Source organism: Erithacus rubecula (assembly GCF_903797595.1).
Source record: "Erithacus rubecula genome assembly, chromosome: 2".
Classification (NCBI taxonomy): Eukaryota; Metazoa; Chordata; class Aves; order Passeriformes; family Muscicapidae; genus Erithacus; species Erithacus rubecula.
This window is the reverse complement of record NC_136685.1, coordinates 4,687,267-4,712,397: the sequence shown is the minus strand read 5'-3', so window position 1 is coordinate 4,712,397 and position 25,131 is coordinate 4,687,267. Positions and strand designations below refer to the sequence as shown.

Genomic DNA, 25,131 nt, shown 5'->3' with positions numbered 1-25,131 from the left:
CTCTCTTTGCTGAAGCCTGGATCCACTGGGTCCCATTAGCTTTAAATCCAGGAACTGCAATGTGTTCTAGGTTTGGGGCTCAGTTATTTCCCTACCACCTTTCTGCTTTTTTAAAATACAAACTCTTTTATTGTTTTACTTCACAATAAAATTTAATGAGACTTAACTAACTCTTCATTTACAGTAATTATTTTCCTGTCCAACCACTGGAAGTGGGGATGTTGCTGTCAGCATGATCAGCCCATGTTATCTATTTGATGCAATAATTGCACATCCAAACAGGATCAACCCCACAGTCTCTGATAAATGAACATGCAGTAATCTAGATGTTCTGGTGTCAGCATGCACACAAATCAAAATGTTCTAACATCAAAGAAGTACGCATGAAAAAAATTCCATACAGGATTTAAATATTCCTCCATGTTATTAAAAAAATATGGGCTGTGATATCATGAAAAGTCCATGGTGGGGTTACAAGAGAGTAATCCATCTCCCTATTCCTAAACCCATATTTAGTGACTGAACAATGGCAATCAGCCAGAAGAATCTCGTGGCCTGGCCAGTTTGTTTTCAGAGGAGTATCACTTTTATAGATGTGCATATAAATGTGTGTCTGCACTTAAACTGGATACTAGGGAAAAAGATGAGATGTGGTAAAGAAGAAAAGAGAGTTTGATGTGATGGGTCAGACCACTGAGATATTGTTGATGGCGTTGGTCTGTCCTTACATTTCAAAATAAGTTTTGTTGAAGTAACATGTGCCATAGGAAGTGACATGTGAAATTAGGTCTGCAAAGGGGGAGTAGAGCATGAAGGTTCTGAGTCTGCAGAGTTAGTTCATTTGCTTCACAAAGTAAATATTATTTGCCCACCCCCCACCCACAGCCAATCAGTCAGAAACTACCAAAAGGAATATTTAGTCACTTCTAGGAGGGGCATTTTTGAATCCTGATGTTCTCAGCAGCCATCCAGTGTCCCTGGGATGACTCATTTGGCCAAGATGTTAGGCAGGTAAGAAACAGAGGGACAGAAAGACATTTAGAAAGATTAAAGATAACTTGAGCTGTACATTAGAGAGACTTGAAGTCTCTGTCTACTTGTGAACCAGCTTTTCCAACATATGATTGTGGATATAATCTCATTTAAAAAGCATAATATATTGAAAAGCCTTCACTTCCTTGGGATCCCAAGTTCTCTGGTTCATTCTTGCAGCTCATGACTTCCCTGCAGCTCTCTGAAGGTGCAGTGAGGGCTCTCCTCTGTGCAGGCTGCCCAACACAGGAGCCTCTGGGGCTTTGGGCAGTGTTCCCACACTCCAGTGTGCCACTGGCATGGATTGTGCTCATCAGACCCTGCTGACACAGGAAGAAGTCTGTCTGTCCTGCAGGTAGGAAGTGCTGGGGAGAGCAGGACCAGGCTCTGCAGCATGAGTGGTGGCCAGGAGGGCACTGCCCTCTCCCCATGTCCCAGCTCCCTCCTGTGCAAACATCCATCCCCAAATCCAGCTCCTCATGTGCTCAGCACTGAGATGGAATTGCAGGAGGCAGTGAGCACTGTCACCCAGACCCAGTTGGGGTCTGGTGTTTTTCACAAATCATAGAGTCATTTAGGTTGGAAAAGCTCTCTAAGATCATTGAATCCAACCATTAACCCAGCACTGCCAAGCCCAGTAAAACCAGTCCCCAGCTGCCACATCTACCCATTGACCACTTCATTCTTGTTACCCATTTTTGCCTTCTTCTGTTTGCTTTGCATGTATTGGAGAAATCAGTCATTCATTCTCCTTTCTTTTCCAAATCCCCATGCTTAAGTCTGCTTGAATGGGATAAATGTGTCATTACTTTGCTGAGAATGGCCCATTACTTAAGTGAGTTGTGACTTAAGGGAGAAGCATCCTTCTGTGATTATCACCAATTACTAGTGAAGTGTTAACTGTTCAAAGCAATTAACTGCTCTGCTTTGTATTTTTATTTTTATTGCATTCATTGCCTACTCTAAGGAATAGGACATCCTGCATGTAATGAAAGAATAACTTTAATTTCCTAAATTATGAATGCTTGCTGTCATCAAAAATCGAATACCTGTATCAATACATGCCTGGATTAATGTTCAAATTAAGGATGGAGCTTTGTTTTGAAGGATAGGAGCATTTGGCTTTCATACTTAGTGAACCATTTTTTAAGTTTGGATTTGATACTGATTTTCAGAAGTTCAGGAGGGACCAGGAAACCTGTTTTGATTCAGGGCTATTTCTAATATAAATGTCATAAAACCTGGTAGTGTATAGTAATTTATTCTGCTGCTAAAATATTGGTTTAACTGGTTAAACCACCTCAGCACTTGGATTTTTTCTCCAGTGTTTTGCAGAAATACATGTGAAAGATCGATTGGATGCCATTCTGCAGCCTAATCCTAGGTAATTTATTCTGTTTTACCTGAGAGAAAGGTCCAAATATATGTTCTTCTGGTTTTAATCAGTCCAACTACAATTGATTCAACTTTTGCCTGAATAAGGAGTGAATAAAAACTGAGCAAGAGCCTCAAGATTTGGCTCTTATTCATTAACCTCAGGGCAGACTTCATTTTGTGTGATTTTTAAGCTATTAAAATGTTGGTTTGCTTCCATTTGAGCTCAAATTCCTAATATCACCAAATAATTATGTGTAGATGATGAAATGAAAAAACAGGCATGTAGTCTCCAAACGTGTTTCAGTCTGGGTGGCTGAAATGGCTCATAACATTCAATGCATGAAAATGGGGTGGATTGAATAAATTAGCAGAATCACAAAAGGAAACCACTATAGGAAATAGTTTTACACGTGTAATCACTGAAATACTCTAGTGAATGTGTCAATCTGTACTAAATAAATATATTTGTTTATAGACATGTTCTGTATTAGCTTCCACTCCTTCACAGCACTTTGCCAAACAAAATCCCACTAGAAGTAGGATGTTCGCACCCGAGTAGGAGTTTCTTGGATAAATATTTTTTCTATATTGAGACCAAAACCACTTCTACAAATTTCAGACTTTGATTGAAATAGTATATTTCTTTTGCCTCTTTTTTTTTCTCCTTTTTTTTTCCCCTCTTCCCATCTCCTTCACTGGCAACCACTGATGCATTACCTTAATTCCTCTGTGCTCCCAGGGCTCCGGTGCGCCGGCGCCCCTCTGCAGACAGAGCACATCAGTCAGGGCTGGGCAGGGTGACAAGTGGCTGCACCCCAGTGCTGCCCCCAGCAAATGCTGAGAGAATTCCTCTCTTCACAGACCTGAGCTGTTGGTTGGCCTCTTGGTTCCCCACTGAAATGCCCTGTTGAATCAAAGAGACAGCAGAGATGCTGTGCCCTCTGCAGAGATGCTTTCAGGAGGTGGGGGAGAAGTGTGTTGCAAATTGTCATTAGATTTTGTTACAATTTCAGTTTCTTTACAAAAAGGGAAAAATGTAAGGGAACTCTGTTGGTTTACCCATATAATTTAATTCCAAATTTCAAAATTTCATACCTGCTCCTCCTATGCAATAGCTGCCAATTTCAGCATCCTTTTCTATACATCTGATATTTTAGCCATTACAATGGAAGATATAAAGCAATGAAAATAACAATTATGGCATCGTATACAATGTATTCAAAGTGTCATGTATGAGCTCTGTAATCAAGCAATCCTCAAAAAAAAATGTTTCAGTGAGTGATAGTATTTCTGTTTCAAAGGGAAATGGAAGCACAGAGACACTAAGTGGTTTGTCTGAGGCCACACAGCAAGTAAGTGTCAGAGCTGGGAGCAGAGCCCAGCCCTGGCTCCTGCCCTTGTGCTCAGACAACTGTACCACACCATATTGTTTCCAAATAAATTTCCTCTTTAGCTCCTATGCTGAGGTCATGAGCAGTGGTGACACAGCAGGGAAATTTAACCTCTTCTGTCACTTCCTACAGAAACAACCCTGAGCTTCTACAGCAGTAGAAGAAAACCTTAAAAGGTCAAATGAAGTCATCCCTGGAGACAGGGAGCCATCCAGGTTATCTGGTGCTGAATTGCTCTCAGGCTGAATGAGTTTTTATTGTTAGTGGTATATTTTGACATGGGACTGTGCAGTGCCCTGAGTCATAAACCAGAGGTTTCAGTGTCCAGTCATACCTAAAGTCTCAAGACTTCCAGTTTTAATTTAATTCTCAGACATAATAAAGTTCTCTGTGTACATTATTGTAGCTGTGCAGCTAAAGCAGCGAGTTGAGGCACATCAGGAGAGGAGAGTTTGACCCTTGAGCAACTCCAGGTGTTTTGACCAGTTTGTAAAAATATAAGTGGACTAATTGCACTGCTCATGAGGAGTTCAGGGACACTCATGAACCACTGCATTTCCACTAGGTGAGAGAGTTAAACTTTCCCAATTATCCTGGATTCCAACAGGCCATATCCATCAAGGTCTCGTGGAGACCTGCCGTGTGCTTTGCCAGCACTGTGTCCTGGGCAGGGTTATGGGCACAAGAGGAACTTGCTGGATTTCAACTTTCTCCACAGGAGAAGCAGCTGATGCTGTCCAGGGAAGAGTGGTGATGGAGCCCTGCTACAGGTTTTGCAGCCTGAGGGAAGGGATTCCTCCCCCTAACTGTGAATGGAGAGCAGCATGTGGTTGAAGTAGGGCTCAGAGCAGGAATTTCTATCAGTGTGCAAAGCAGCATCGCCTTTCCTCTGACAATTAAAAAGAGTTTCTTGCTCTCAGACAAATAAAGCCCATTAAAGCTGGTGGCAGTGATGGGAAAGACTTCATGAAAATATGTTTGTTTTGCAAAGCTAGCTGCCAAGTATTGTTTTATAGTTCCGTTTTTTCCTTCTTTCTCCACTGTTTACAGTACCCTCTGAGAGACTTAAAATGATCCCTCTCTCCCCACCAATTTTGTTCTTTTTTTCTCTTGGCAGACATTGGTACCCCAGTTCTTGCTGCAACAGAAGCAGCAAGATCTTTTTGCCTTGTTTTTCTTTTTTTTTTTAACAATACCAGCCCAGCCCTGAGAGCAGCATTTTCTGGTTAACTGCAGCATTGCAATTTTGGCCATATACACTGGAGGACAGCAGTACAAGCCTTACATTCTGTTCTGCATTCACTGGTGGTACTACACAGTGTCTGAGAAATTAATTTAGTCCCTTTTTTCCAGTGATCCTACATTTCCATCAGCCTTAAGAACATCATTTATTCCAGAAGCAGATAACAAAAATAAAAAAGTTGGATAGTTGAGACCTAGACTATGTTCTTTATTAGACTTGGATGATATATCCTGGATATGTCCCATTCCTGTACACAGCAGCCCAGTTTTACAAAATTATTTTAAAAGTTTATGCCACTAGCAGATAAAAGGTCAACCAAAGTCCAGAGCTGACTTTTCTGGGAAGCATTTTGTTGATGGTGGTTTATTGGAGGAGTGCTTTTATCACTGTGTGATGTTTGTGGGTGCCTACATGAAGTGTTCTTGTGATGTCTGCCCCCTTCCTGAGGGCAGGTACCCTTGGCATGGGCACTGCTGCTGCCCCTGGTGTCTCACCAGGCTGAGGACTCAGGGAGCAGACCTGAGGAATGCAGCTGTTGGTGTTTCTTACACCTAACTGAGGTTTCCTGGGATCTAGTTGAGCACCAAAGTGGTTGTGCTTCCAGAGAGACTCAGGTGTAGATAAATGGGTGCTGCAGTTCTCAGCACATTGGTCTAGTCTCACCATAAATCCATGAGATTTCATGGCTATAGCAGGACAGATCATACAAGTAAGTCTGTAACGTGCTAAACCTGGGTGTCCACAGATACATATTTGGGGTGTGTTATTCATTACTGACCATGTACAAGACATTACACACATAAAGCACTCCCTCATCCTTTGAGTAATATCAGACATCTGTGCTTTGGCTACTGATTAAAGATGGGTTTGTGGAATTAGAGCCTTCAGTGCTATTGTTTTAAATTGGAGGGAGAATTATCCATTATATTTCTTTTGTAAAATGGATGCACTTTTAATAAAGAGAGTTTATATCCACGCAAATTTATTTAAACTTAAACAGAAGCAACTAATTCTAAACAACACATGGATTTTCTTTTTCAAACAATGTTGCTTATACTGTGCCTCTTAAACTAATTATTATTTTAATCTCTAAATAAGCTGACACTTCTTTGCATGTGGTTTGTCTGTTCAGGCTGGGAAAAATTAGAGGAGTAACCTTTTAATCACAGGGGTTTTAATCTAGATGTTTTTATGTACAAAGAGTTATGAATCTGTCCGGGGTGACCTGTTTGATATTATGGCAAGCTAATGAAATTTCAAAGTTAACATTTCCCAAATAAAATGGAAAGAAGAGACAGGGAGAAAAGGAGCGGATTCAAAATTAGAGAATCTTGGTGGTTTATGGGTTCCAGGTTATTTGGAGTGGAATGAAAGTTAATGCTACATCCTTTTTTCCATCCTGCCAGCCAGTGTCTGATCCAAGAATGTCTCTTATTTAAAGGGCAGGGCTCCCTCCACTGTTCTTAAATAAAGCCTCTCACTGTCTGAGATCCAGCCCTCCCTGATTTTCACAGTAACATTGTAAGGCTGCACGAAGAGAATTATTTAATGGAAAGAAGTTTTGCATATGATTCCCCTATCACAAACCTGCTCAAGTCATATGGTTTGATTTACATTTATGCAAATGTCAGAGAATAGAGTAAAATTACCCAAGGCAGAAAGGACCGTGGCATGTCACAAACAAGATGTGCCTATTTGCATTTGTGTTTGCTAATGAAGTTCAGCCAGGACTTGCTCTTTGATTTGGATGTCTCTGTCTACTATTCCTCTTTATGCACTGTAATTAAACCACTTGCCCACACACATGCAAGAGGACACCAAGAAAGGGAGACTTCAAGTTTTATAAATGCTGTTCTGTAACTCACTTATACAGGGCTTATAATTCAGGGTTTAATGTCTCTAAGTGATACAACAGGCCTGCAGTGTGACATTGTGCTTAACTTTAATGCAAGGAGAACTGCAGACTTAAACCATTGTAGGATTTGGCCCAATAAACTTTGGTGTCTCGGGTGCCCGCTGGAGATGTTCTACCCCAGACTTTCCAAAGTTTATCCCAAATAAAAATTAAGCCTCAGCCCACTCAAAAATCACAGCTGTTTCTTTCTCCTGCCAAAATTATTCTTTCTCATCATGCTACAGCTGTGAAATTATGCACTAGTGTAAATTGTTAACTGGAAAACATTTCTAGCTGAGGTGTCTGTTCAGAAGTCTTGCTATTCTAATCTACTCTGTTCTCTCATTGAGGAGTATTCACACATCTTCATGTTTGGCTGGGACTTGTTTCCTTAAATCACAGAATCACAGGCTGGTGTGGGTTGGAAGAGACCTCAAAGATCATCCAGTTCCCACTCCCTACCATGGCCAGGGACACCTTCCACTGTCCCAGGCTGCTCCAAGCCCCATCCAGCCTGGCCTTGGGCACTGCCAGGGATGGAGCAGCCACAGCTTCTCTGGGCACCCTGTGCCTCACCACCCTCACAGGGAACAATATCTTCCTACAGTCCAACCTAAACCGACTCTTTTTCAGTTTAAAGCCATTTTTTCTAGTCCTAAATTGCTAATAAACTTAATTATCTGTCCCTTAAATTGTCTATGTGCTCTTCAGTAAGCTATCCCATTTCATGGGACCTACTGTGAGGACAGGAATTTTACTGCCCTTTTCTTGGAGTGGTGCTTTTGGTGCTTTATGACACTGCCTTGGGCTACCACTACAGGAGAGAAATGGGACCAGAAACAGAAGGAGTAGAAAATGGATGATTTTTCATGAAATTTGAGGATTTGCTTGGCCAAGTTCCCTTGTGCCATACTGGCTTTTTCAGCTGTTAGTTTTTCCTTCTTTAACCAAACTAAGGCAAAGCAAGATGTTGCTTTTAGGCAGCTGACAGCAGTGAACACTGCCCATCTTTTCTGCTTCATTGTGCCTCCTTTCAGATTGTGGGAAAAAAGCCTACCCTTACTGATTAAATAATGATAGTGTTGCCAGAGAGGATCCTGTGTCAGAGTCCAATGTTCTTTGACAACTTGAAGGAGCAACATTTCCAAGGGAGCATTCCTGTGTAGAGGATGCCTGAGAAGGTTCTTCACGAGATGCCTTCATGGGGTAGAATGATAGAATGGCTGGGGTTAGAAGAGATGTTAAAGTTCTGGTTCCAACCCCACTGCCATGGCCAGGGATGGACCCACTGGGTCAGGGTAGGACTGGGAAGCAAGCACTAAGAAGCAAAATCATCACTTCCCTCCCCTAAAAGGGAGCAGGTGGTAAGAGTGGCCTGGGCAAGATGAAGATCATGTTTCTGCTTTCACATCGTCACAGCTGTGCAGCCTCTGGCTCTGCTGGCAGCAATCTGTCCTTTTACCTTCAAGGAGGTCAGAGAAAAGGAAGAAAAATCCTATCATGTGATATCAAGGAGCAGGAAGAGTTTCTCTGAGAGCTAGATTAGCCAAATAAGGTTACATCTACTTTTCAGGGCATGGAGGCTGTTCTGGGAAGGCAAAGTGTGTAATTTGGGCCAGGTTAGGTGATTCCCCATGTCTGAAAGTTGGTCCCTTGACCACCCCTGCACATACAGCAAGAGGATGACAGAACTTCAGCCATAGCAGAGACTCAGCCCACAGCAGGAAAAGTCAAAGCACAGCCTGGTAGTAAATTTTAACAGAGAAAACACAGAAAATTTGGATGCAGTAGACACTTTTCCAAAAAGGGCTCCAGGAGGAACCATGGGCTTATGTTATCTCTTGACAGCAAGACATATCCAGCAAAATGGATACAGCTATTTTAATCCCACATCAAGAGCCTGCATCATCCTCTAGCTGTAATTCTGAGCCAAATAATCATATTTAAAAAAAAAAATTAAAATGTGGATGCTGCCCAAGTGGCATAAAGCACCCAGAAGTGTCATCCAAACCCTCTAAATTATCTCCAACCACATTAAATGTCTGCCACATCCATCTAAACTCTTGCAAGGGCACATACACATGTGAGTTTTATGAAAAACATCTTGCTGTTTCTCTTCATGATTCTTGGCATGTAAAGATCTGTCTTTCAGTATCACAAATTCAGCTGTATAGATCTTAAAGATATCTGGTACAATTCAGAAAGATGGGATATCTGTAAAATACTTTTGCTCTGCATAAAAGCATTTTGGAGGTTAACCTTTATTATCTAGTAATGTATCAAAATGAGAGCAAAGTGTTATCTTGTTATGGAATGGGATGAATCAAACTCCCTCCTCTGAAATACTGATTTTCAAAACAGTTACCTTTATGCTGAGGTTGAAGGTACAGATGGTTTCAGGGTAAAATGGTTCAATTTATGGCTAAATTCCATAACGAAATACATATATATCAGAATCACTTTGTCTGGCTTGGGAAGGAAAAAATGTGTTGTTTTCATTATTGCTGAACTTCATAATGGCTTCAAGAATTTTGTTGGTCCTTTCCAAAGAAAGTGAACTTCAGGCAGAGATTAAAGCAGAGGAAATTTCAGCCCAAGGGCAAATGTTTCAGAAAGTTGAAAGTATGTGAAAGGGGGAGTGAAGTAGGAAATAGTTTTCAATCCTAACTATAGCCACACTTGTTATAATATATCACTAAATATAGACCTGTGGGTGTGCCCAACTCTCCAAAGGTGTTTTCCTGCCTGCCATGGAACTGGCTTCTGAAATGACCTTTGCAGAGCTATAACTGTCTGTGCAACACTGCCCATGTTGGAAAATGTTAAACTCCATTATTTCCCAGGTGAGCCCAGCCAAGCCCAACTTTGCTTCACAACCAAAATTCCTTTAGCAAAATTCAACCTTTTATCTTTCATGTAGATCCAGCTTTGTACTCAGGATCATTTGTCTCTGAGCAAACTGCACAGTAGTCCTGAATATTTTGTTTATGTGTTAAAGGTTGTCACTTGGGCAATAAAGCCCTGTGAAACTATTGGGGTCAAGCAGTTAAAAACTTTACTTTTGCATAGGCTTCCAAATACCAGCCATAATGGTTTGGGCAGGCTGAACATCCAAACTGCCTTGGACTTTCTGCTTGTGGTTGTGGGAATATATTGGATCCTTTCAAAATTATTGGCTAGTCTGTTTTGGGCATTTCATGTTTGGGTGTAGAGTCTTTGGATTTATTTTGTGTTTTGTTTGTGGTGATACTGTCATGTCTTGGCTGTATATCCCAGAGCTGCTGTTCTGCTCTTTGACTTTAATGCCATATGCTGCTAGATCTCCAGACTGAAGTGTGGTGTTAATGTAAAGGATGCTGTAGTGAACATCTTGTACATATTTCCTTTTGCATATTCACTGTCTGTAAAATGTCTCTCTGAATACATCCTTGCTGGTTTTGAAATGATTTCTTTGCAGTTCAGTATAAATGCTATTTATATCCAAACTTGTTTGAGGTTATCCTTTATTCCTGATGTTGCTCTAATTCTAGTTTAAGAGAGGAGAAATTGATCTGGCTGAAATTAATTAGGAAATTGGTAGAGCCACTAAAAATGGTGGTTATATATGGCACTTCCTAAGTGCTTTGACTGAAGAGGTACAAAATAAACCTGATGAAGCACTAACTGCAATGAAATAGATGACTACATTTTCATTTTTAAAACAGGATGACTGCTGAAGGTGAACCAAATAGAGCAAAACTATTTAAATTCCTTTGCATTTTAAAAGATATTGTTAATAGAAAAAAAAAAAAAAAGTATTTTTTAAACTGAGAATATCTCCTTACATTATAGGGTTTCCAGGGGCATTAAAAGGTATAGTTTCCTATATTGATTCAGAAAACGCTGTTAAAAATTCATGAAAGGCATTTTAGGGAGATCATACCACAAGATCTTTTAAAATTATTTTCTCAAGAGCCACTTGACTCCTGTGCTTCTTTACCATTGGAAACACATCATCCCAGGTTACAATATATGGGATATCAAATTATTTCCTACTGGCCAGAGAGTCTTTAAGATTAATTTGGGTTTGGAGTGGCGAGGATTATACCAGTGTCTGTTTATATAACTTTAGACTCAGACTATAAATTAAGTTTGGGAAACTGCAATTAGTCAATAATTTATAGAGTGTTTGGGCAGTTTAGAAATGATTCTTGAACATGGTGAATAGAGAATACGTGCTTATAAAGAACAAACAGATTCAGCATAATGGTGTATTTTTGGCCTCATCTATTTTGCAGGCAATTAACAAAGGAGGATGTTACATTTTTGCCTATCTCTTGCTCTCCTGAAATAGAGTCACTAACCACTTGTTAACCACACTGATTTTTTAATAGGCAAAGTGGTTGCTTACAGCTTCCCCACCAGAAATGTTCAGATTAAGCACACTATTAGATTGCAGCCAGAATATCCTCCAAAACAGGAAGAAAGCCTTGCCTTTTTCTCAGCCTCCTTCCCTTGTTTAAGCTGTTGTGATAATTCACTGCAGATTTTCTCTTTCCCTGACAGAGTGCCTACCGCAGGAATGGGATGACTTTTCTCGCCTGCTGATGTGGATGTGGCTGCAGCAACAGGAAAGACAGTATTATATTAAGGTGATTTTCTTTTCCCCTCCATGGAAGGAAAAAAAATACAAGCTCCAATGTCTCCATGTACCAGTGAGTGGGCTGGTTTGTTGTGACTATCTGCTGGCTGTCTCTGTCTCTTTTTCCAGCCCCCTCAATCGTTATTCTTGTTTACTAGCTGGAACATTTAGCTAATTAATGGCAGGATGTTTGGGATAGGGTGTAGGTGGACAAGAATGCAGCTCAGACAATGCTGGAGTTTGCAGGGGACTTTCTGACTGCCATGTCATTTTTATTTAAGTGTCTGGGAGTCTGTATGTTCTCAAAAAAATGGTTTTTTTTGTAAAGCAGGATGGGGCAGGAAGAGGCCAGAGATAGACTGGGTTGTGTTGGTTTATTAGGTTGTATAAAGGTTTCTCGGCAATTTTTACAAAAATAAAAACTATTTCCCTTCTATTTTCCACTAATTTCCACTTGTTTCTCTCAATTAATAGAACTGTTCACAGAGTATAACCCAGTTTAATATGATGGGGAGATTTTGATGACAGCCATACCAAGTTTGTATGCAAGGATATTCACAAAAGTTCAGGCAAACCAAACTTGACCAGTTAGAGACTTGGCTTTTTGCAGACCCAAAGATGGGCAAAGTGCTCACACCCAAATTTTCAAAATTGGCATCTCCTAAGGTTTGAGCCATCATTGTCCAAAATCAAAGAAAGCCTTTGCAGTGACTTGGCACTGGATTGGATCCCTGTTTGGAAAAATACAGTCTGAAGTGTTTCAATAACTGTGCCTGTCTCAGTGGTTCTAGGCAAGGGCTTAGCGTTGTGTACTTGCTCAGCGTTTGCTGCAGGAAGCAGATGTTGTCCCTCTTGTTGACAAAGGCAGCATTACTGTTGGATTTGGTTGAAGAAGAAACCAACTCTTTTTGCCTTTTTTTTAATATATTTTAGCTAACGTTGTTTGTTTTCAAGATTTATATTTTTTTTCAAAATCTCAGTCCCTGCCTCTATGCTTGTTCCTGTCCCTTTGCTCCTCCAGCCTTTGCTGGCTTCACAAGCACATTCATTTCTTCCCATAAAAACTGTACAAATATAGAGCTAACCACGATGATGCTGAGCAGAGAAAAGGGCTCCTGCTTCAGCCCATCACCAGGATCTGCTGGCATGTCCTGCTGGTGTCCCTGTGGTACCCACAGGTCAGGGGTCTTCTTCAGCTGCCCTGAGCTCAGGCTTGGAATCCAACTTAAGCCTCAAGTTAATCCAGAACACCCAAGAGGAGAACAGAAAAGTATTTTATATAACACAGCCATCCTCCTTTGTGCTTAGTATATGAGGTCTTAATTTTCACTCCTGCTCTGGGCTCTTGTGGTCGTTTGTAGGTGGTTTTGTTATCCTGCTCTCCTGGACCTGCTTGCAAAAACTTTAAATATATGTATATTTTTTAAATAAATGGAAAAATGTCTCTTTGCAACAAAAATACTGTAAAAGTGAACGTTGTTCGTCCAATATTGCTGCCATTCATAAATTGCTTTTTTCATTTATCTGCTTATGCTTCTGATTTCTGGAAATTTTCTGTGTGTAAAGGACTAAAAGTAATGTGTACAATGTATTAAACGAGGGAAGGGGGAAGTTTTCTGATGCTCCATTTGTGCTTCTTGAAATATATGATTAAACTTTTCTTTTTATCATCACTCTTTATTTTTGTTGGCATCCTTAATCATGGAAAATTATATGCCTGCTGTAAACATCCAGACTTTTTTAAAAGGACACCAGCATTTATTGTATTTGGTTTCGATCTGTAGGGATACAGACAGAAGAAACCATTTCAGGAACTGGGTACTGGAATCAAAATTCTTTCTGTTGCTGTCTCTCTCCCAGATTTTACATTTTAAAATATGCATAAGCAGGAAAAACACTGGCACTTATTTTTAACTGGTCTCCTTAAAGTCCCAGAGAATGAAGACTCAACATACATTTCTCTCAGAAATATGACAGATCATGTTTTTGTTGGTCTGCTGTGTGTTTGTCTATCTTGAACAGCCTGACAGGCAATTATTTATAAAATCTGGGTTTGCCCAGTAAACCCATATAATAACCTTTCACTTCTCTGCACAAGTTAGGGAGCTGAATTTAGAGTAAAACAAGGTATTTTATGTTTCCCTATCTTGCTCTAACCCAGTTTATTATTATTTTGGGAAGTAATCACTTTTTTCCTCATCTTCAGAGTTTTCTTTAACTCTGTTTAAAACAAAAATGCAACCAGTAATACTCGTGCTGCACTCAGAGTGTTTCTTAGCACTACTTCCCATGCTGCAGAAACAGAGATGTGTGTTTAGGCTGGTGCTACACATTTTTATTATATTTATAAAATTCAGCTTGAGATTCAGTTAATGGCTGCATATGAATAGCTTTACACTTCTGTAATTTCAACTTGCAAATCATTTCTATTTTAGCCAGGATTTATAGGTACTGAATCAGGTTATGCTGATTATGTTGATTTCATGTTAGTTATCTGAAGAAGAGAAACTTCAGTTTCAGCAGGAATATGACTGTATATCATATAAAAGAGTGTGAATTTTGCTCTCAGCTCAGTGCCTGCCTTGTTTTGTGATTATACTACCTGGTTTTTCAGTTCTTCTTCCTGCCACCCACAAAGCAAGTATAATAATTCAGCTTAAAACTCATCAGAGGTGAGGGAGCCACAACACAAATTTCTAGTTTAGCTTCATCTCATTTCCTGGTCCATCCTCTGTCAGTCTTTTCTCTGAGAAAATCAAACCCTTAAAAAGACTTTGGTCTTTGTCTGGAAATTGGGAGAAGCTGACAGCATTCCAGATATTTCTCCAGAGACACTCAGGACCCTCCAAATTGTGCCCTCCCTGGGTTTTCAGGACACACTTCTCTTTGTCAAGTGTCCATCTCACTGAGGGGGGAAATATAAAAAATGTGTTTTGGCACTTGTTGGTGTGGATGAACCTTTGTGTTGCATTAAGGTTCTGCCATCAGCCGTGTGTAGATCTCATAAAATGGTTTATAGTTTCCTGTCCAGCTCACAGAGAATGTTTCATGGTACATAAACACTTCTAATCATAAATTCAGAATAAATAGATAATGACATTAGTCACAAGTCCAACTCTAGCTGAAACTTAAACAGTTACAGAGTTGGGGGTGTTTTTGCCTGAATGAATCACCTTGTCCAAAGTTGGGCTTTTTATTCCTCTACTTTTTATACCTCTGCAATATATCTACCACAGGCAGCAGTGCAGCCAGGGAAATGCAGTGGTGGCATGCATTAAATCCAGGTTTATTCAGAGGGCACAGAGCCAGCACAAAGCAGTGAAGCCATCCCTGAAGGAATTGAATGTAAATTTGATGGTTTAAATAAGGCCAGATGCCTTGAAAATTATTTTGAAAGCTGTATCTTTAATGTAGCTCAGCTTTTTTCTTCTTTTTTACTTGAGATAATGATGTTGCCTTTACAAAATAATAAGAAAAAATAGTTCTCATCTCTTGTGGGGAGACAAAAATCAGATACTTTGGCTTCTATAAATCACTGAAATCTTGGCAACTACTGAAACAAAGTTTTAGAAGGCAGATATCTGCAAATTTGAAGGAAACCTTAATATTTTACTGTTAAAAGCTTTTCAGCTGTCCAGAGAGTGCTCTGAGGCACTACATTAATAGCCATTCTCAATAATCAAGTTCTACTGTACTTATATACTATTTTTCTTAAACAAGATAGATTAGTAGTGAGAGATGGAAAGATAAATAAGGAAAATAGAGAATTAAAATTATAATAATAGGGTTTCATTTTACATTTTATAGCTCTCTTCAATATTTGTGATTGATAATTCATCCTAATTCCTCTCAGACAGAAATATTGGCACAAGAATCTTATATCAATATCTGTGTACTTCTGGACTTGTCTTCATCCAATTTTTTCTTACTGGTTGGGTGAAGATGTGATCTGTCAATCTTTAGTCCTTGTATGACTTTGATTACTGTAATATCTGAGTGCCTCATGGGTTTCCATGTGTTTATGTCTACAACACAACTTTAAAATAATGTGTTGTTAGCTCCATTTCTTCTGGGAAAAGGCTGAGTGATGGGCCAAATGCTGGGAAACCTGGAATGGTTCAGAAACCTGAATTTCTCAAATCCATAATGATGCTCTCAGTTCTGAAATCTCTCCCCTGCAGTGAAAGCAGTAGGTGTGTCAGAGAGCACACAACCCAGCCCTGCAGGCTGGAGGAGAAAGGGACAAAGGCAACATCCAGCTGGATCCATGAGAGGAACTGGGCATGGAAGAATGCAACCACTCAATCTGGATCCAATCCAGGGCTCAAGACTGAAAACTTCTGTCTGAGATGTGCCACAGGCACTTGGTGACCCCATGCAGAAACACAAAAGATGAGTTTTCACCATAACATGGACTGTGCAACACCTTCCTTCCTCCAAACTATGCTGGACTCCCAAAATCACCATGAGGGACTTATTACAAAAATTCTGCTTTGACAGTGTCAGAGCATTCTCACCATCTCCTCCCAGCCTGCCTTGGCAGAGTGCATCAGAGCTCAAAGAAATGAGAGGGGAAACACAATTAACAAATGTAAATGCCCTCCTTTAAATGGGGCAGCAGCTGCAATGGGTGTTGACAAAGATAAATGTTAATTTTTAGTAGATGAACTGGGTCCAAACTCAATAAAATTACAAAATGCCACAGAAGTGTGGTGGCTCATCCTGTGAGGTTTCTCATCCTGTAACTAGACCTGGGAGAAGGTGTAAGATACCAGAATCTGTAGTGAGATTCAGATAGTCAGCAGTCAATAACTGGCTCAAACCAGTTCTGTTTAGCTCTCATTTCCATAGGTATTTAATTAATCTGCAAAACAAAACAAAACAAAAAAACACCAAAGAAACTATTGCCTTTCTTGTACTGACACGATTTCTTCAGATCTGCAAATGAAATGGCAGCAACTGTGTGTCAAGCTGAGGTGAAAACAAATCTGGAACATCACTGCAGAAGGAGAAGGAAGGTGTTCAGAGGAGAGAGGTTCCAGCTGAGCTTCCCCCTGAGCTCCCTTGCTCAGATCATTGAATATCTGCTGATCAGCAGTGCCTGAACATGCTGCTCATCCACAAATTTTGTTGTAATTTCAACTGAATGATTTTGAGCAAACTAGACATGGTCTGCCCAGTGTTCTCCATGTCAGCTTGCCCTTACTTTAATATTAAAAGAATTTATACTCTTCTGTTTTGGAATGGTATCAACATAGTCCTAAATTTTCACTCAGCAGATTTTCATGTAGACAGAAGACAAATAAATGGAAACTATTATTATGAAGGAATGCTTTGAGCAACTGGAAGGGTCTTTAACAGTCAGTTTCTCCATAGAAGGTGCTGCTTTCTTTCATCTTCTCTGGGTTGGTGGCAAAACTGATACATGGCTCCTGTAGGGCTTGAACTTGTACAACAAACAGGTGAGGTCAACCTTGAGGTCTCCCTCAAACTCAGGAGCATCCCACTTGTCTCCTCACTGTGTAAATCAGGCACAAGCCCAAGAGGAAAAACATGACAGATTCTTCCACTGGAAGATCAAGGACCACAACACTGAATATTCCAAGGTAAGGCAGAATAAAATAACCTTGGTCTGACTGGGCTCAGCAGCAGGTCACTTAGGAAAAATCTTTTTTTTTTCCTGTTTGACAATTACATCATGACTATTTCCACACTTTAGTGATCAGAACTTTGGCAGTGAAATAGTTGAGAATAGCTAATTCTCTTGTGCAGTCAATGTTCAGAGCAGACACAATGGTAAACAGCTCTCTGTCCTTTTGCAGCTGTTGTTTTTGACAAAAAAAACCCCTCACATTTTAGGGCACATGTATTTTGGGGCAGAGTCTGAGATGGTTGCTTTTATTGACAATACCCAAATAAATAAGTGTAACCATTTAAGCTATTCCACCTTGCTCCATTGGCCACCCTTGCAGGTTACAGTCTTCCCAAAGGTAGTGATTATAAAATTTGGTATAAGCAGCCAAACTTTTGAATTTTTGGCCAATGTCCAAACCTCCCCAGTTTTTACCACGACTGGTTTTTATAGGTGTTTTTTTTACAGTGTTGAAGTTGGTCTTGTAGATGATGCTGGATTCATTTTTATTTTGTTGAGGCTTGTTTTATTTGCACTTAGGTATGTAGTTGTGGTGCATGCTCTGAAGGGATTTTGCATCTCAGTTGGTTTCTTTGGTGGTCTTGAAGGAAAGGCAAAATTAATGCAGCACTTAAAGAGCCTGTTATTAAAACTTTATTCATACGTGAGCAGGAGGAGCATAGAAAATGTATTAATTCATATGCATATATATTAAATATGAATATACATGTAGTCATATTTTTCATGAGGTCTGAATTCCAAAAATCATTTCTGCTTTCTCAGTTCAAAAGCAAACATAACCCTGTTTTGATATCTCCCTCTCTCTGCAGTGAAAGTGGTTTATCCTTGTAAAGATAAAATATTTTTACTTCATTGAAGTAATTTGATTGTAACCTTTGGTTTCTTTTCTGTCTGTCATTCTTCTCTTGCCCAAAGTATAATGTCATACTGTGACTCTTTAAGAAATTCTGAAACTTCCTGAAGTTTTAGAAAAAACACCTTTGACCTGTATGAAAAAGGCATTTTTCAATCTACAAATTGTTGGTTTGGTTTTTTTTTCTTTTTTTCTTTGATAATGGTTTATTACATGGTATATTTAAAGTCCAGCAGAATGTGGTTTGAGAGAGAGAGAGATCTCAAAGAGCTGAGACAGAGTTGTCAGAGCCAGGCACTGCAGAGATACTCTTTGCTCCCTTCAATTGTTCTGAAATTTGTACTGAAATTCTTGTATTTTACAGTGCCTGAGTTGTGCTCTTGGCTGCCATTTCCTTCCTGCAGCCTCCCAAAGGTAAGTGGATTGTGCCCTCTGGGGGCTCTCCACTGCTTTAACTTAGATTTAAGTGTGGTGTGGTTTTTGTTTTTGGTTTTTTTTCCCCCTTTCTTTCATTCTTTCTCTTTCTTTCTTTAGCTTTAAATGTCACATTGATTTTCCCCCTCTCCTTGTGTCTTATGAGGGAAGAAATTTATGGCCTTTTTACATCAGGAAGTCTAGCTTTTCCTGACATTTTATTGCTTTGAATATTTGAAACATTTCAATCCCAGACAATAAATATTACATGATTATTGTTTTCATATGGATAGGCTATTTCTCCCTGTTTTTCCTGTCCAGCATTTTACTAGCAAGTGACACCCAAAAATTTATGGATAACAAAACCATTACTATTCAATTTTGCTGGGAAGGTCACAGATAGTCCCTCAATTTGCATGTTATATATATATATATATATATATATATATATATATGAAAATGTAAAATACATGTAAAATATATATAAAATATCTACATTATGTAAAATATGTATACATTATTATGTAAAATATATGTGTATTTTAAAAAGAAAAGTTTAAATCATCTCATATGTTTTGAATCCTATAATGATACAAACTTGCATCAGAAAAGAAGGTATGATTTTTTTCCTTAAAAAATGTAACCATGGATCAAACCTTGTTTTTACTGATTTAAATGACAGGTCTTGAAGCTTAGGTGGGAAAAGCAGTGACCCCAACAGAGCATTTCCCAGGTAAACAACTGGCAGCCTGGAGGTGCAGAGCTCGGGAGATTTTGGAAATTGGTGGGATGGTTTATTCCAGTCTGTAACTCAGATTGTGGGTGTTTTCTGCTCACCCAAGTCTGTAAATTGTTGTTGTCATGGTAGAAAGGATTCCTTGCCAAGTGGGACCCATGGAACCCAGTCTGAGGTGACATTTTTGGTGCTCTGTTTGGGGAAGGCAGCTGGCTCCTCACTGCTGTGGAAACCAAGTCTTGCAGCCCAAGTTTGATCTGACATCAGCAGATGAAGCAGTGTAAGACATCTCTGGCCAGGTAACTAAGGCAGATTAAAAGAGGTGCAGGTTCTGTTCAGAAGCTCTGGATTGGCTATTTTGTTGTTTGTCTTTTTTTTTACTGACTTTTTTTCACGGTTACCATGCAGGACCCTGCTGCTTGTGTTCCATTAACCATCAGAGAATCACAGAATGGTTTGGGTGGGAAGGGACCTCAAAGATCATCCAGTTCCACCCCCTGCCATGGGCAGGGACACCTTCCATTATCCCAGGTCACTCCAAAGCCCATCCAACCTGGCCTTGGACACTGCCAGGGATGGAGCAGCCACAGCTGCTCTGGGCACCCTGTGCCAGAGCCTCAGCACCCTCACAGGGAAAAAATTCTTCCTAATATCTGATCTAACTCTACTCTCTTTCAGTTTAAAAGCATTCCCCATTGTCCCATCTCTCCATGCACTTGTAAAAAGTCTCTCTCCAGCTCTCTTGGAGCCCCTCTAGTTACAAGAAGGGTTTTGGAGTTCTCCCAGAAGCCTTCTCTTCTCCAGGCTGAACAACCCAAATTCTTTCAGCCTGTCAAGAAAGTTATTATATTTCAATGATTTCTTATTGATCTTGGTTGCAGAACTGTGTCCTAGATAATCAATAAATCTCCCTCTTTCTGTCAGTTCCTGATCAATTGTTTCATCCAAATTCAGTCTGTCTATATAACTGCAAGGAGAGAAATCCTACTGTGTTTACAGAGGAAAACTGTCAGGTTGTGGGCACAGTTAACCTGAACACATCTTTGAGACACAAGCAATATCAGACCCCTCAGGCTGAGTAAAGATTTGCAGCAGGGATAAGGAAAAATACAAGACCTTTCTAAATTTTTCCACTGCAACAACTTCCAGGATCTGGTGCCCCTTTCTCTCCTTGTCCTTGCCTTGTGCAGACAAAGGGGGACAGAGTCAATCCATTCAGAAAGAAACACTAGTAAGTACTTGTTTAAAGTATTTTTTAAGTGTTGTTGTGTCTTTATCCTCTCTCCTGTCTCATCCTCTTTTGGGAATGTTGAAAATAACATTCAGCTCTGTGCTGCCTTTGTCTATCCTGTTCCATGTGGTAAACATGGACTTTTCCCTCCCTGTTCCTTACAAACTTTCAGCCAACTCAGCTTTTCCTGTTTACCTCCTTGTCAAAAGCATCATTGGTGATATCACTCCAAGTCAAGAAATCAGGGGATTTGCTGCTGTTCCTAACTAGCTGCTGCTCCCTCTGGTATTATATTGATTTTTTCATCATATCAGATTTGGCACATTTACTGATTCATTTATGTTTTAAGGAAAGCAGATGCTTCCCTCACCCCCCTGACCAATACAGCTGAAGGTGAAGGCACTGAAATGGTTTTCTGGAGGCCTGGGCTCCTGTCCAGACCTCTCAGTGCCTCAATTCATTATGGCTGCATCAATTAATTTGTGCACCCAGTCTTTTTAAAATAGTACTGATAATAATGGTAAGAGGAAGACTGTAGGTCCCAAAACCCAAATTAAAGATGGTGATAGGCAAGGTGCAATAACTCTGTGGCTGAAAAACTGTTTTTTCTCTGTGTAAGAGAGAACCAGTTTTGTTCTTGCACAGAGATGAATCCAGCACTGCAGCTGCTTTGTCAAGTGCTGTGTTAGTTTCTTCTGATTTGGAAACCCCAAATATTTCAGTGCCTCAGGAAGACACTGAGTCCTGATAAAGGCAGGACTGCTGGCTTAGAGTTCCCACTGTGGTTTGGACACAATTCTTCTATTCCACACAAGAGAAAACAAAAAAATTAAAGTGTGATGTCATGCAAACCCTCTGTCATTATCAAAACAGGCTCTGGTTTAATCTCTTCAGATCTGTGATCTTTTGCTGAACAGTAAAGGCACCACACATAAGTTAATACTTGAGTTTTCTTGACTGATGATATTTGTAAATGTACACCAACTTCCTCCTGGAAGCAGCAGCTTCATGGTTGAAATCAGAATTTTAGGCTTTCATTTAAGAAAAGAAGGTGTTGTTTTCAGAGCACCACTTAAACCTGTACATAACCAATTCACTGAGGTCTGCCTGACACCATTGTTATCTTGGAAGAACACCTCTGAGAGAAGTGATCCATTTTTTCCACCTACTTCTCCATGAAGCCTGCTCAGAAGTGCCCTTACATGGCTAATTACACAGAGTCACAGAATCAAGGAATGGTTTGGGTGGGAAGGCACCTTTAGGCTCATCCAGTTCCCACTCCCTACCATGGGCAGGGACACCTTCCACTATCCCAGGTTGCTCCAAAGCCCATCCAGCCTGGCCTTGGACACTTCCAGGGATGGGGCATTTGCCACATTTCTGCATTTTCAAGGGCCACCAGCAGCATCTGCCACCCACCTGACCTGAAACAGTCTGGATATTTGGTGTAATTAGAGCACACTCTTAAAGGAAGACTGGAAATAATAATGTTCTCCTGAATTGAAATCTGTGTAACCAGGAAAAGAAAAGGAAAAAAAAAATAAAAGCCTGTGGACATCTCAAAATAAGCGTGAGCTCTGCTGTGTGGTGCAGAAGGTGATCTGCAGCTGCCAGTGAGTTGTGCCCTCAGCTAATACCTGAACCCTGGGGTCCCTCACCATTTTATTGCTGCACTGGAACAGGATGTGCAACTGCTCTGCATTAATACCTATTACAGGTTGGCCAGTGTAAACTCCAGGTGTTGAGAACATGATTTATTCCATTAGTATAAAAAGGTGTTTTCTATGGCCGCATTAAAAATTATACTAACTGTTGGGCTTGCCACTGCACTGTGTGTGGCACATGCCAATTTAAAGCTGTCATTTCCTCTAATTTAAGGATATGTCCTCAGAAGATCATTAATTGGGGGTGGAGTTGGGGATCACAGTGCAGCTGTGGCCTGTTCTCCCCTTCTGGCTGTTAATCCCTGCAAAGCACCTTCCCCAAAGATGCCAGCTGCTACCAAGAGGTCACTGAAGCAGAGACCAAAGAAATTACATTTTTGGGTCTATTTTATATTTAAATCTCTTTTACATTACAACTTCAATTTAGGGTGAATTGTGCCTGTAGTGTGATGTATGAATCTAGTGGCTTTATTTGTAGTGAGCTTGCTGTTGAGTGGAGTGAACAATTCCAAAGAGCTGTAGCAGAGTCCACAGTGTTTCCTCTGTCTCTGTGGGTTTATCCCAAAGCAGCACCAGCCCTGAGCACTGCTGGGATGAGCAGTCACAGGCTCATGTTCCTCCTCACTGGGCTCCCCTCTGCCAGTGCAAGGCTCAAGGGTCCTGGACTGAGCAGATGGAGGCTTAAATCTCAGTCTGAGGCTTTAATGCTTTGTGTGTGAAGAGAGTGCAGTGATTTCAGTCCCATATGGTTGCCAAAACTCTGAGTTTACCCATCTGAAAACCCTGAAACCATGAGGGTGGTGAGGCCATGGCACAGGGTGCCCAGAGCAGCTGTGTCTGCCCCACCCCTGGAAGGGTCCAAGGCCAGGCTGGATGGGGCTTGGAGCAACCTGGGATAGTGGCAGGGGATGGAACAAGATGGTCCTTCCAGCACAAACCACTCCACACTTCTCTGATTCTATGGCTTCTGTGCTATCTGCCCTCTGAATGTTTCTTGGGGGGATTTTTCAATTTTCCTTTTCCACTCTCCAGTGCTGCTAACTTTGCTGGGCATTACACTCAGCCCCAGTAAGCCAAAAACCCATCTTAAATTCCTAATTCAGCCCAGCAAAGGCCAAAATCATTATTCTCGAGAAATCTACATCAGTTCACCTGCCAAAAGATGAAAGCAGAGGGGCTGGATCAGGAATGTGACATCAGGGTGGGTTGAAATATGTGACACCTTTTTATGTGGTTTTCCAGTCCTTCCTTCCTTGTGTCCACAGAGGTTATATCCAAGTTCATGTTCCAGAGCTGCTTTGAGATGACCTTGGGGAAATCCCAGAGAAAAGGCTCAGGTCTGCACATGATCCAGGCTTGTGCCCTTGGCTAAACTGCAACTTTTTGCTGGCTGCCCTTCCAGTAGCATCACACAACCACAGTATCTCACAGAAAAGCCCCAGTCTTGCCTGATGTAAAGTAAACTCCTATTTTTCAGGCAACTTGAGAGTGGATTGTCTCTGTGTGCTGCATGGAGCTACCAGCAGCCTACACACAAGAGCTGCTGATGCACAAAGCCTGGCCAGAAGCACATTGAGCCTCAGGGCATTATTCAAATGCACACAGAAAGCCCTTAGCAGCCCTGCCTTTCTTAAGCAGAGTCCCTTAAACCTGTTTTTCCTGGCAAAGGTTTATCCAGCCTGTGTTTAAAGACCCCCAAGGATGGAGATTTCACAGTCTTGAGTCTACTGATGTTATAGATCCTCATAAATTTTTTTCCTATCTAGTTTAATTTTTATTTTTTTTTTAGTAATGTAAAGGCCTTCCTTATCCTACCAGTGAGGACAGATTGTACCAGTGTGCTCTGGAACAGCCTTTTCTGTGCTCAAAGGCACTTACATCCCACCAAGGCTCTCTTTTGGCTAATAAATGTAACTCAATCACTCTGTCCTCCCAGGCTGTGCTTTCTGGTTTCCAGCACCACTTTCTGTTTTGACAATGAGCCATTGATAACTGCTCTCTGGGTGCACATATCTACAGCCTTGTCCCCACTCTCTAGCAACTTTATCTAGACCCATGTTTCCCTCACCTGATTAGGAAAGTGAATATGAGACAGTGTCAGAAGCCTGCAAGTGCCAATGATGAATCTATTGCCTTTTCCTTCACCCTAAGGCTTGTTACCTGTCACAGATGTCCCACAACAAGGGTTCAAATGGCCACCAAAAGTCACACTTTGTGTAGAGTCAAAGAGTAGACAAAGGATTAGTCAAAAGCAGGGATTATTCAGCTTGGTGGTGAACTGGGCAACAGAAGCATTGAGGTGCTGGAGTCATGGAGAGGGGCACCCTGATCTGCAATAGGTGGACCATTTCTTTCCAGTATCCCATTTTTTCATTTTCACACCTGTGGCAGGTCAGTGAATGCTGACAGGCTGCACTTGCTGATTTACACTGTGAATGACCTGTTTTGTCATGCTGATTACCAGGTATTTTCCCTGACTTCACCCAGCAGGTGAACTGGAAAGAATATCAGTGACAGTGAAGTTAAATTAATTTCTAGTGATTATCTAATGGCTTTTTAAATTTTATCTCAGGTTTTCAGCTGTGAGTGTGTTGTTGCTACATGCATGGAGAGAGCCAGAGTGCTCTCATCATGTGATCCTCCTTCTGATCCAGATAAAAGAGCTTCATCAGTTTCGTTTCCAGGTTTTTATTTCTTGCATCCTACTCCTCAGAAGGCCAGGGACTAAAAGCAGACATGGAAATGGGATTAGTGGCTCCTGGGCTTCTTTTTCAGCTCCCTCTCCAACTTCATCAGTGTTACCATCAGCTCTGCTCACCTCTGACTCCACCTGTAAACTTACCACCTTGCTTGGCTCCTCCCTTGCTCTCAAGGCAGCTTTCAAAAGGTGAAGAAATCACCATCCCACTTTGAAAGATGGAGAAACTGAGGCCCAGCCCAGGGAAATGACTGTCATTCTTGTCTCCACGCTCAGGGGCTTGTCCACCAGACCAGACAAGTGCTGGGGTGGAAATAAATATTC

General features: G+C 40.8%; 1 protein-coding gene across 2 annotated transcripts in view; it reads left to right on the top strand.

Moving 5' to 3' along the window:
* The window catches only part of SUPT3H (SPT3 homolog, SAGA and STAGA complex component), a 252,787-nt gene extending 239,556 nt beyond the window's left edge, over positions 1-13,231 (top strand). For both annotated transcript variants that reach the window (XM_079298425.1, XM_079298424.1), the window contains exon 12: positions 11,483-13,231. In XM_079298425.1, the coding sequence (XP_079154551.1) occupies positions 11,483-11,524 (42 nt within the window). In that variant the 3' untranslated portion in view covers positions 11,525-13,231. The remainder of the gene's footprint in view (positions 1-11,482) is intronic.
* The last annotated feature ends 11,900 nt before the right edge of the window (positions 13,232-25,131 follow it).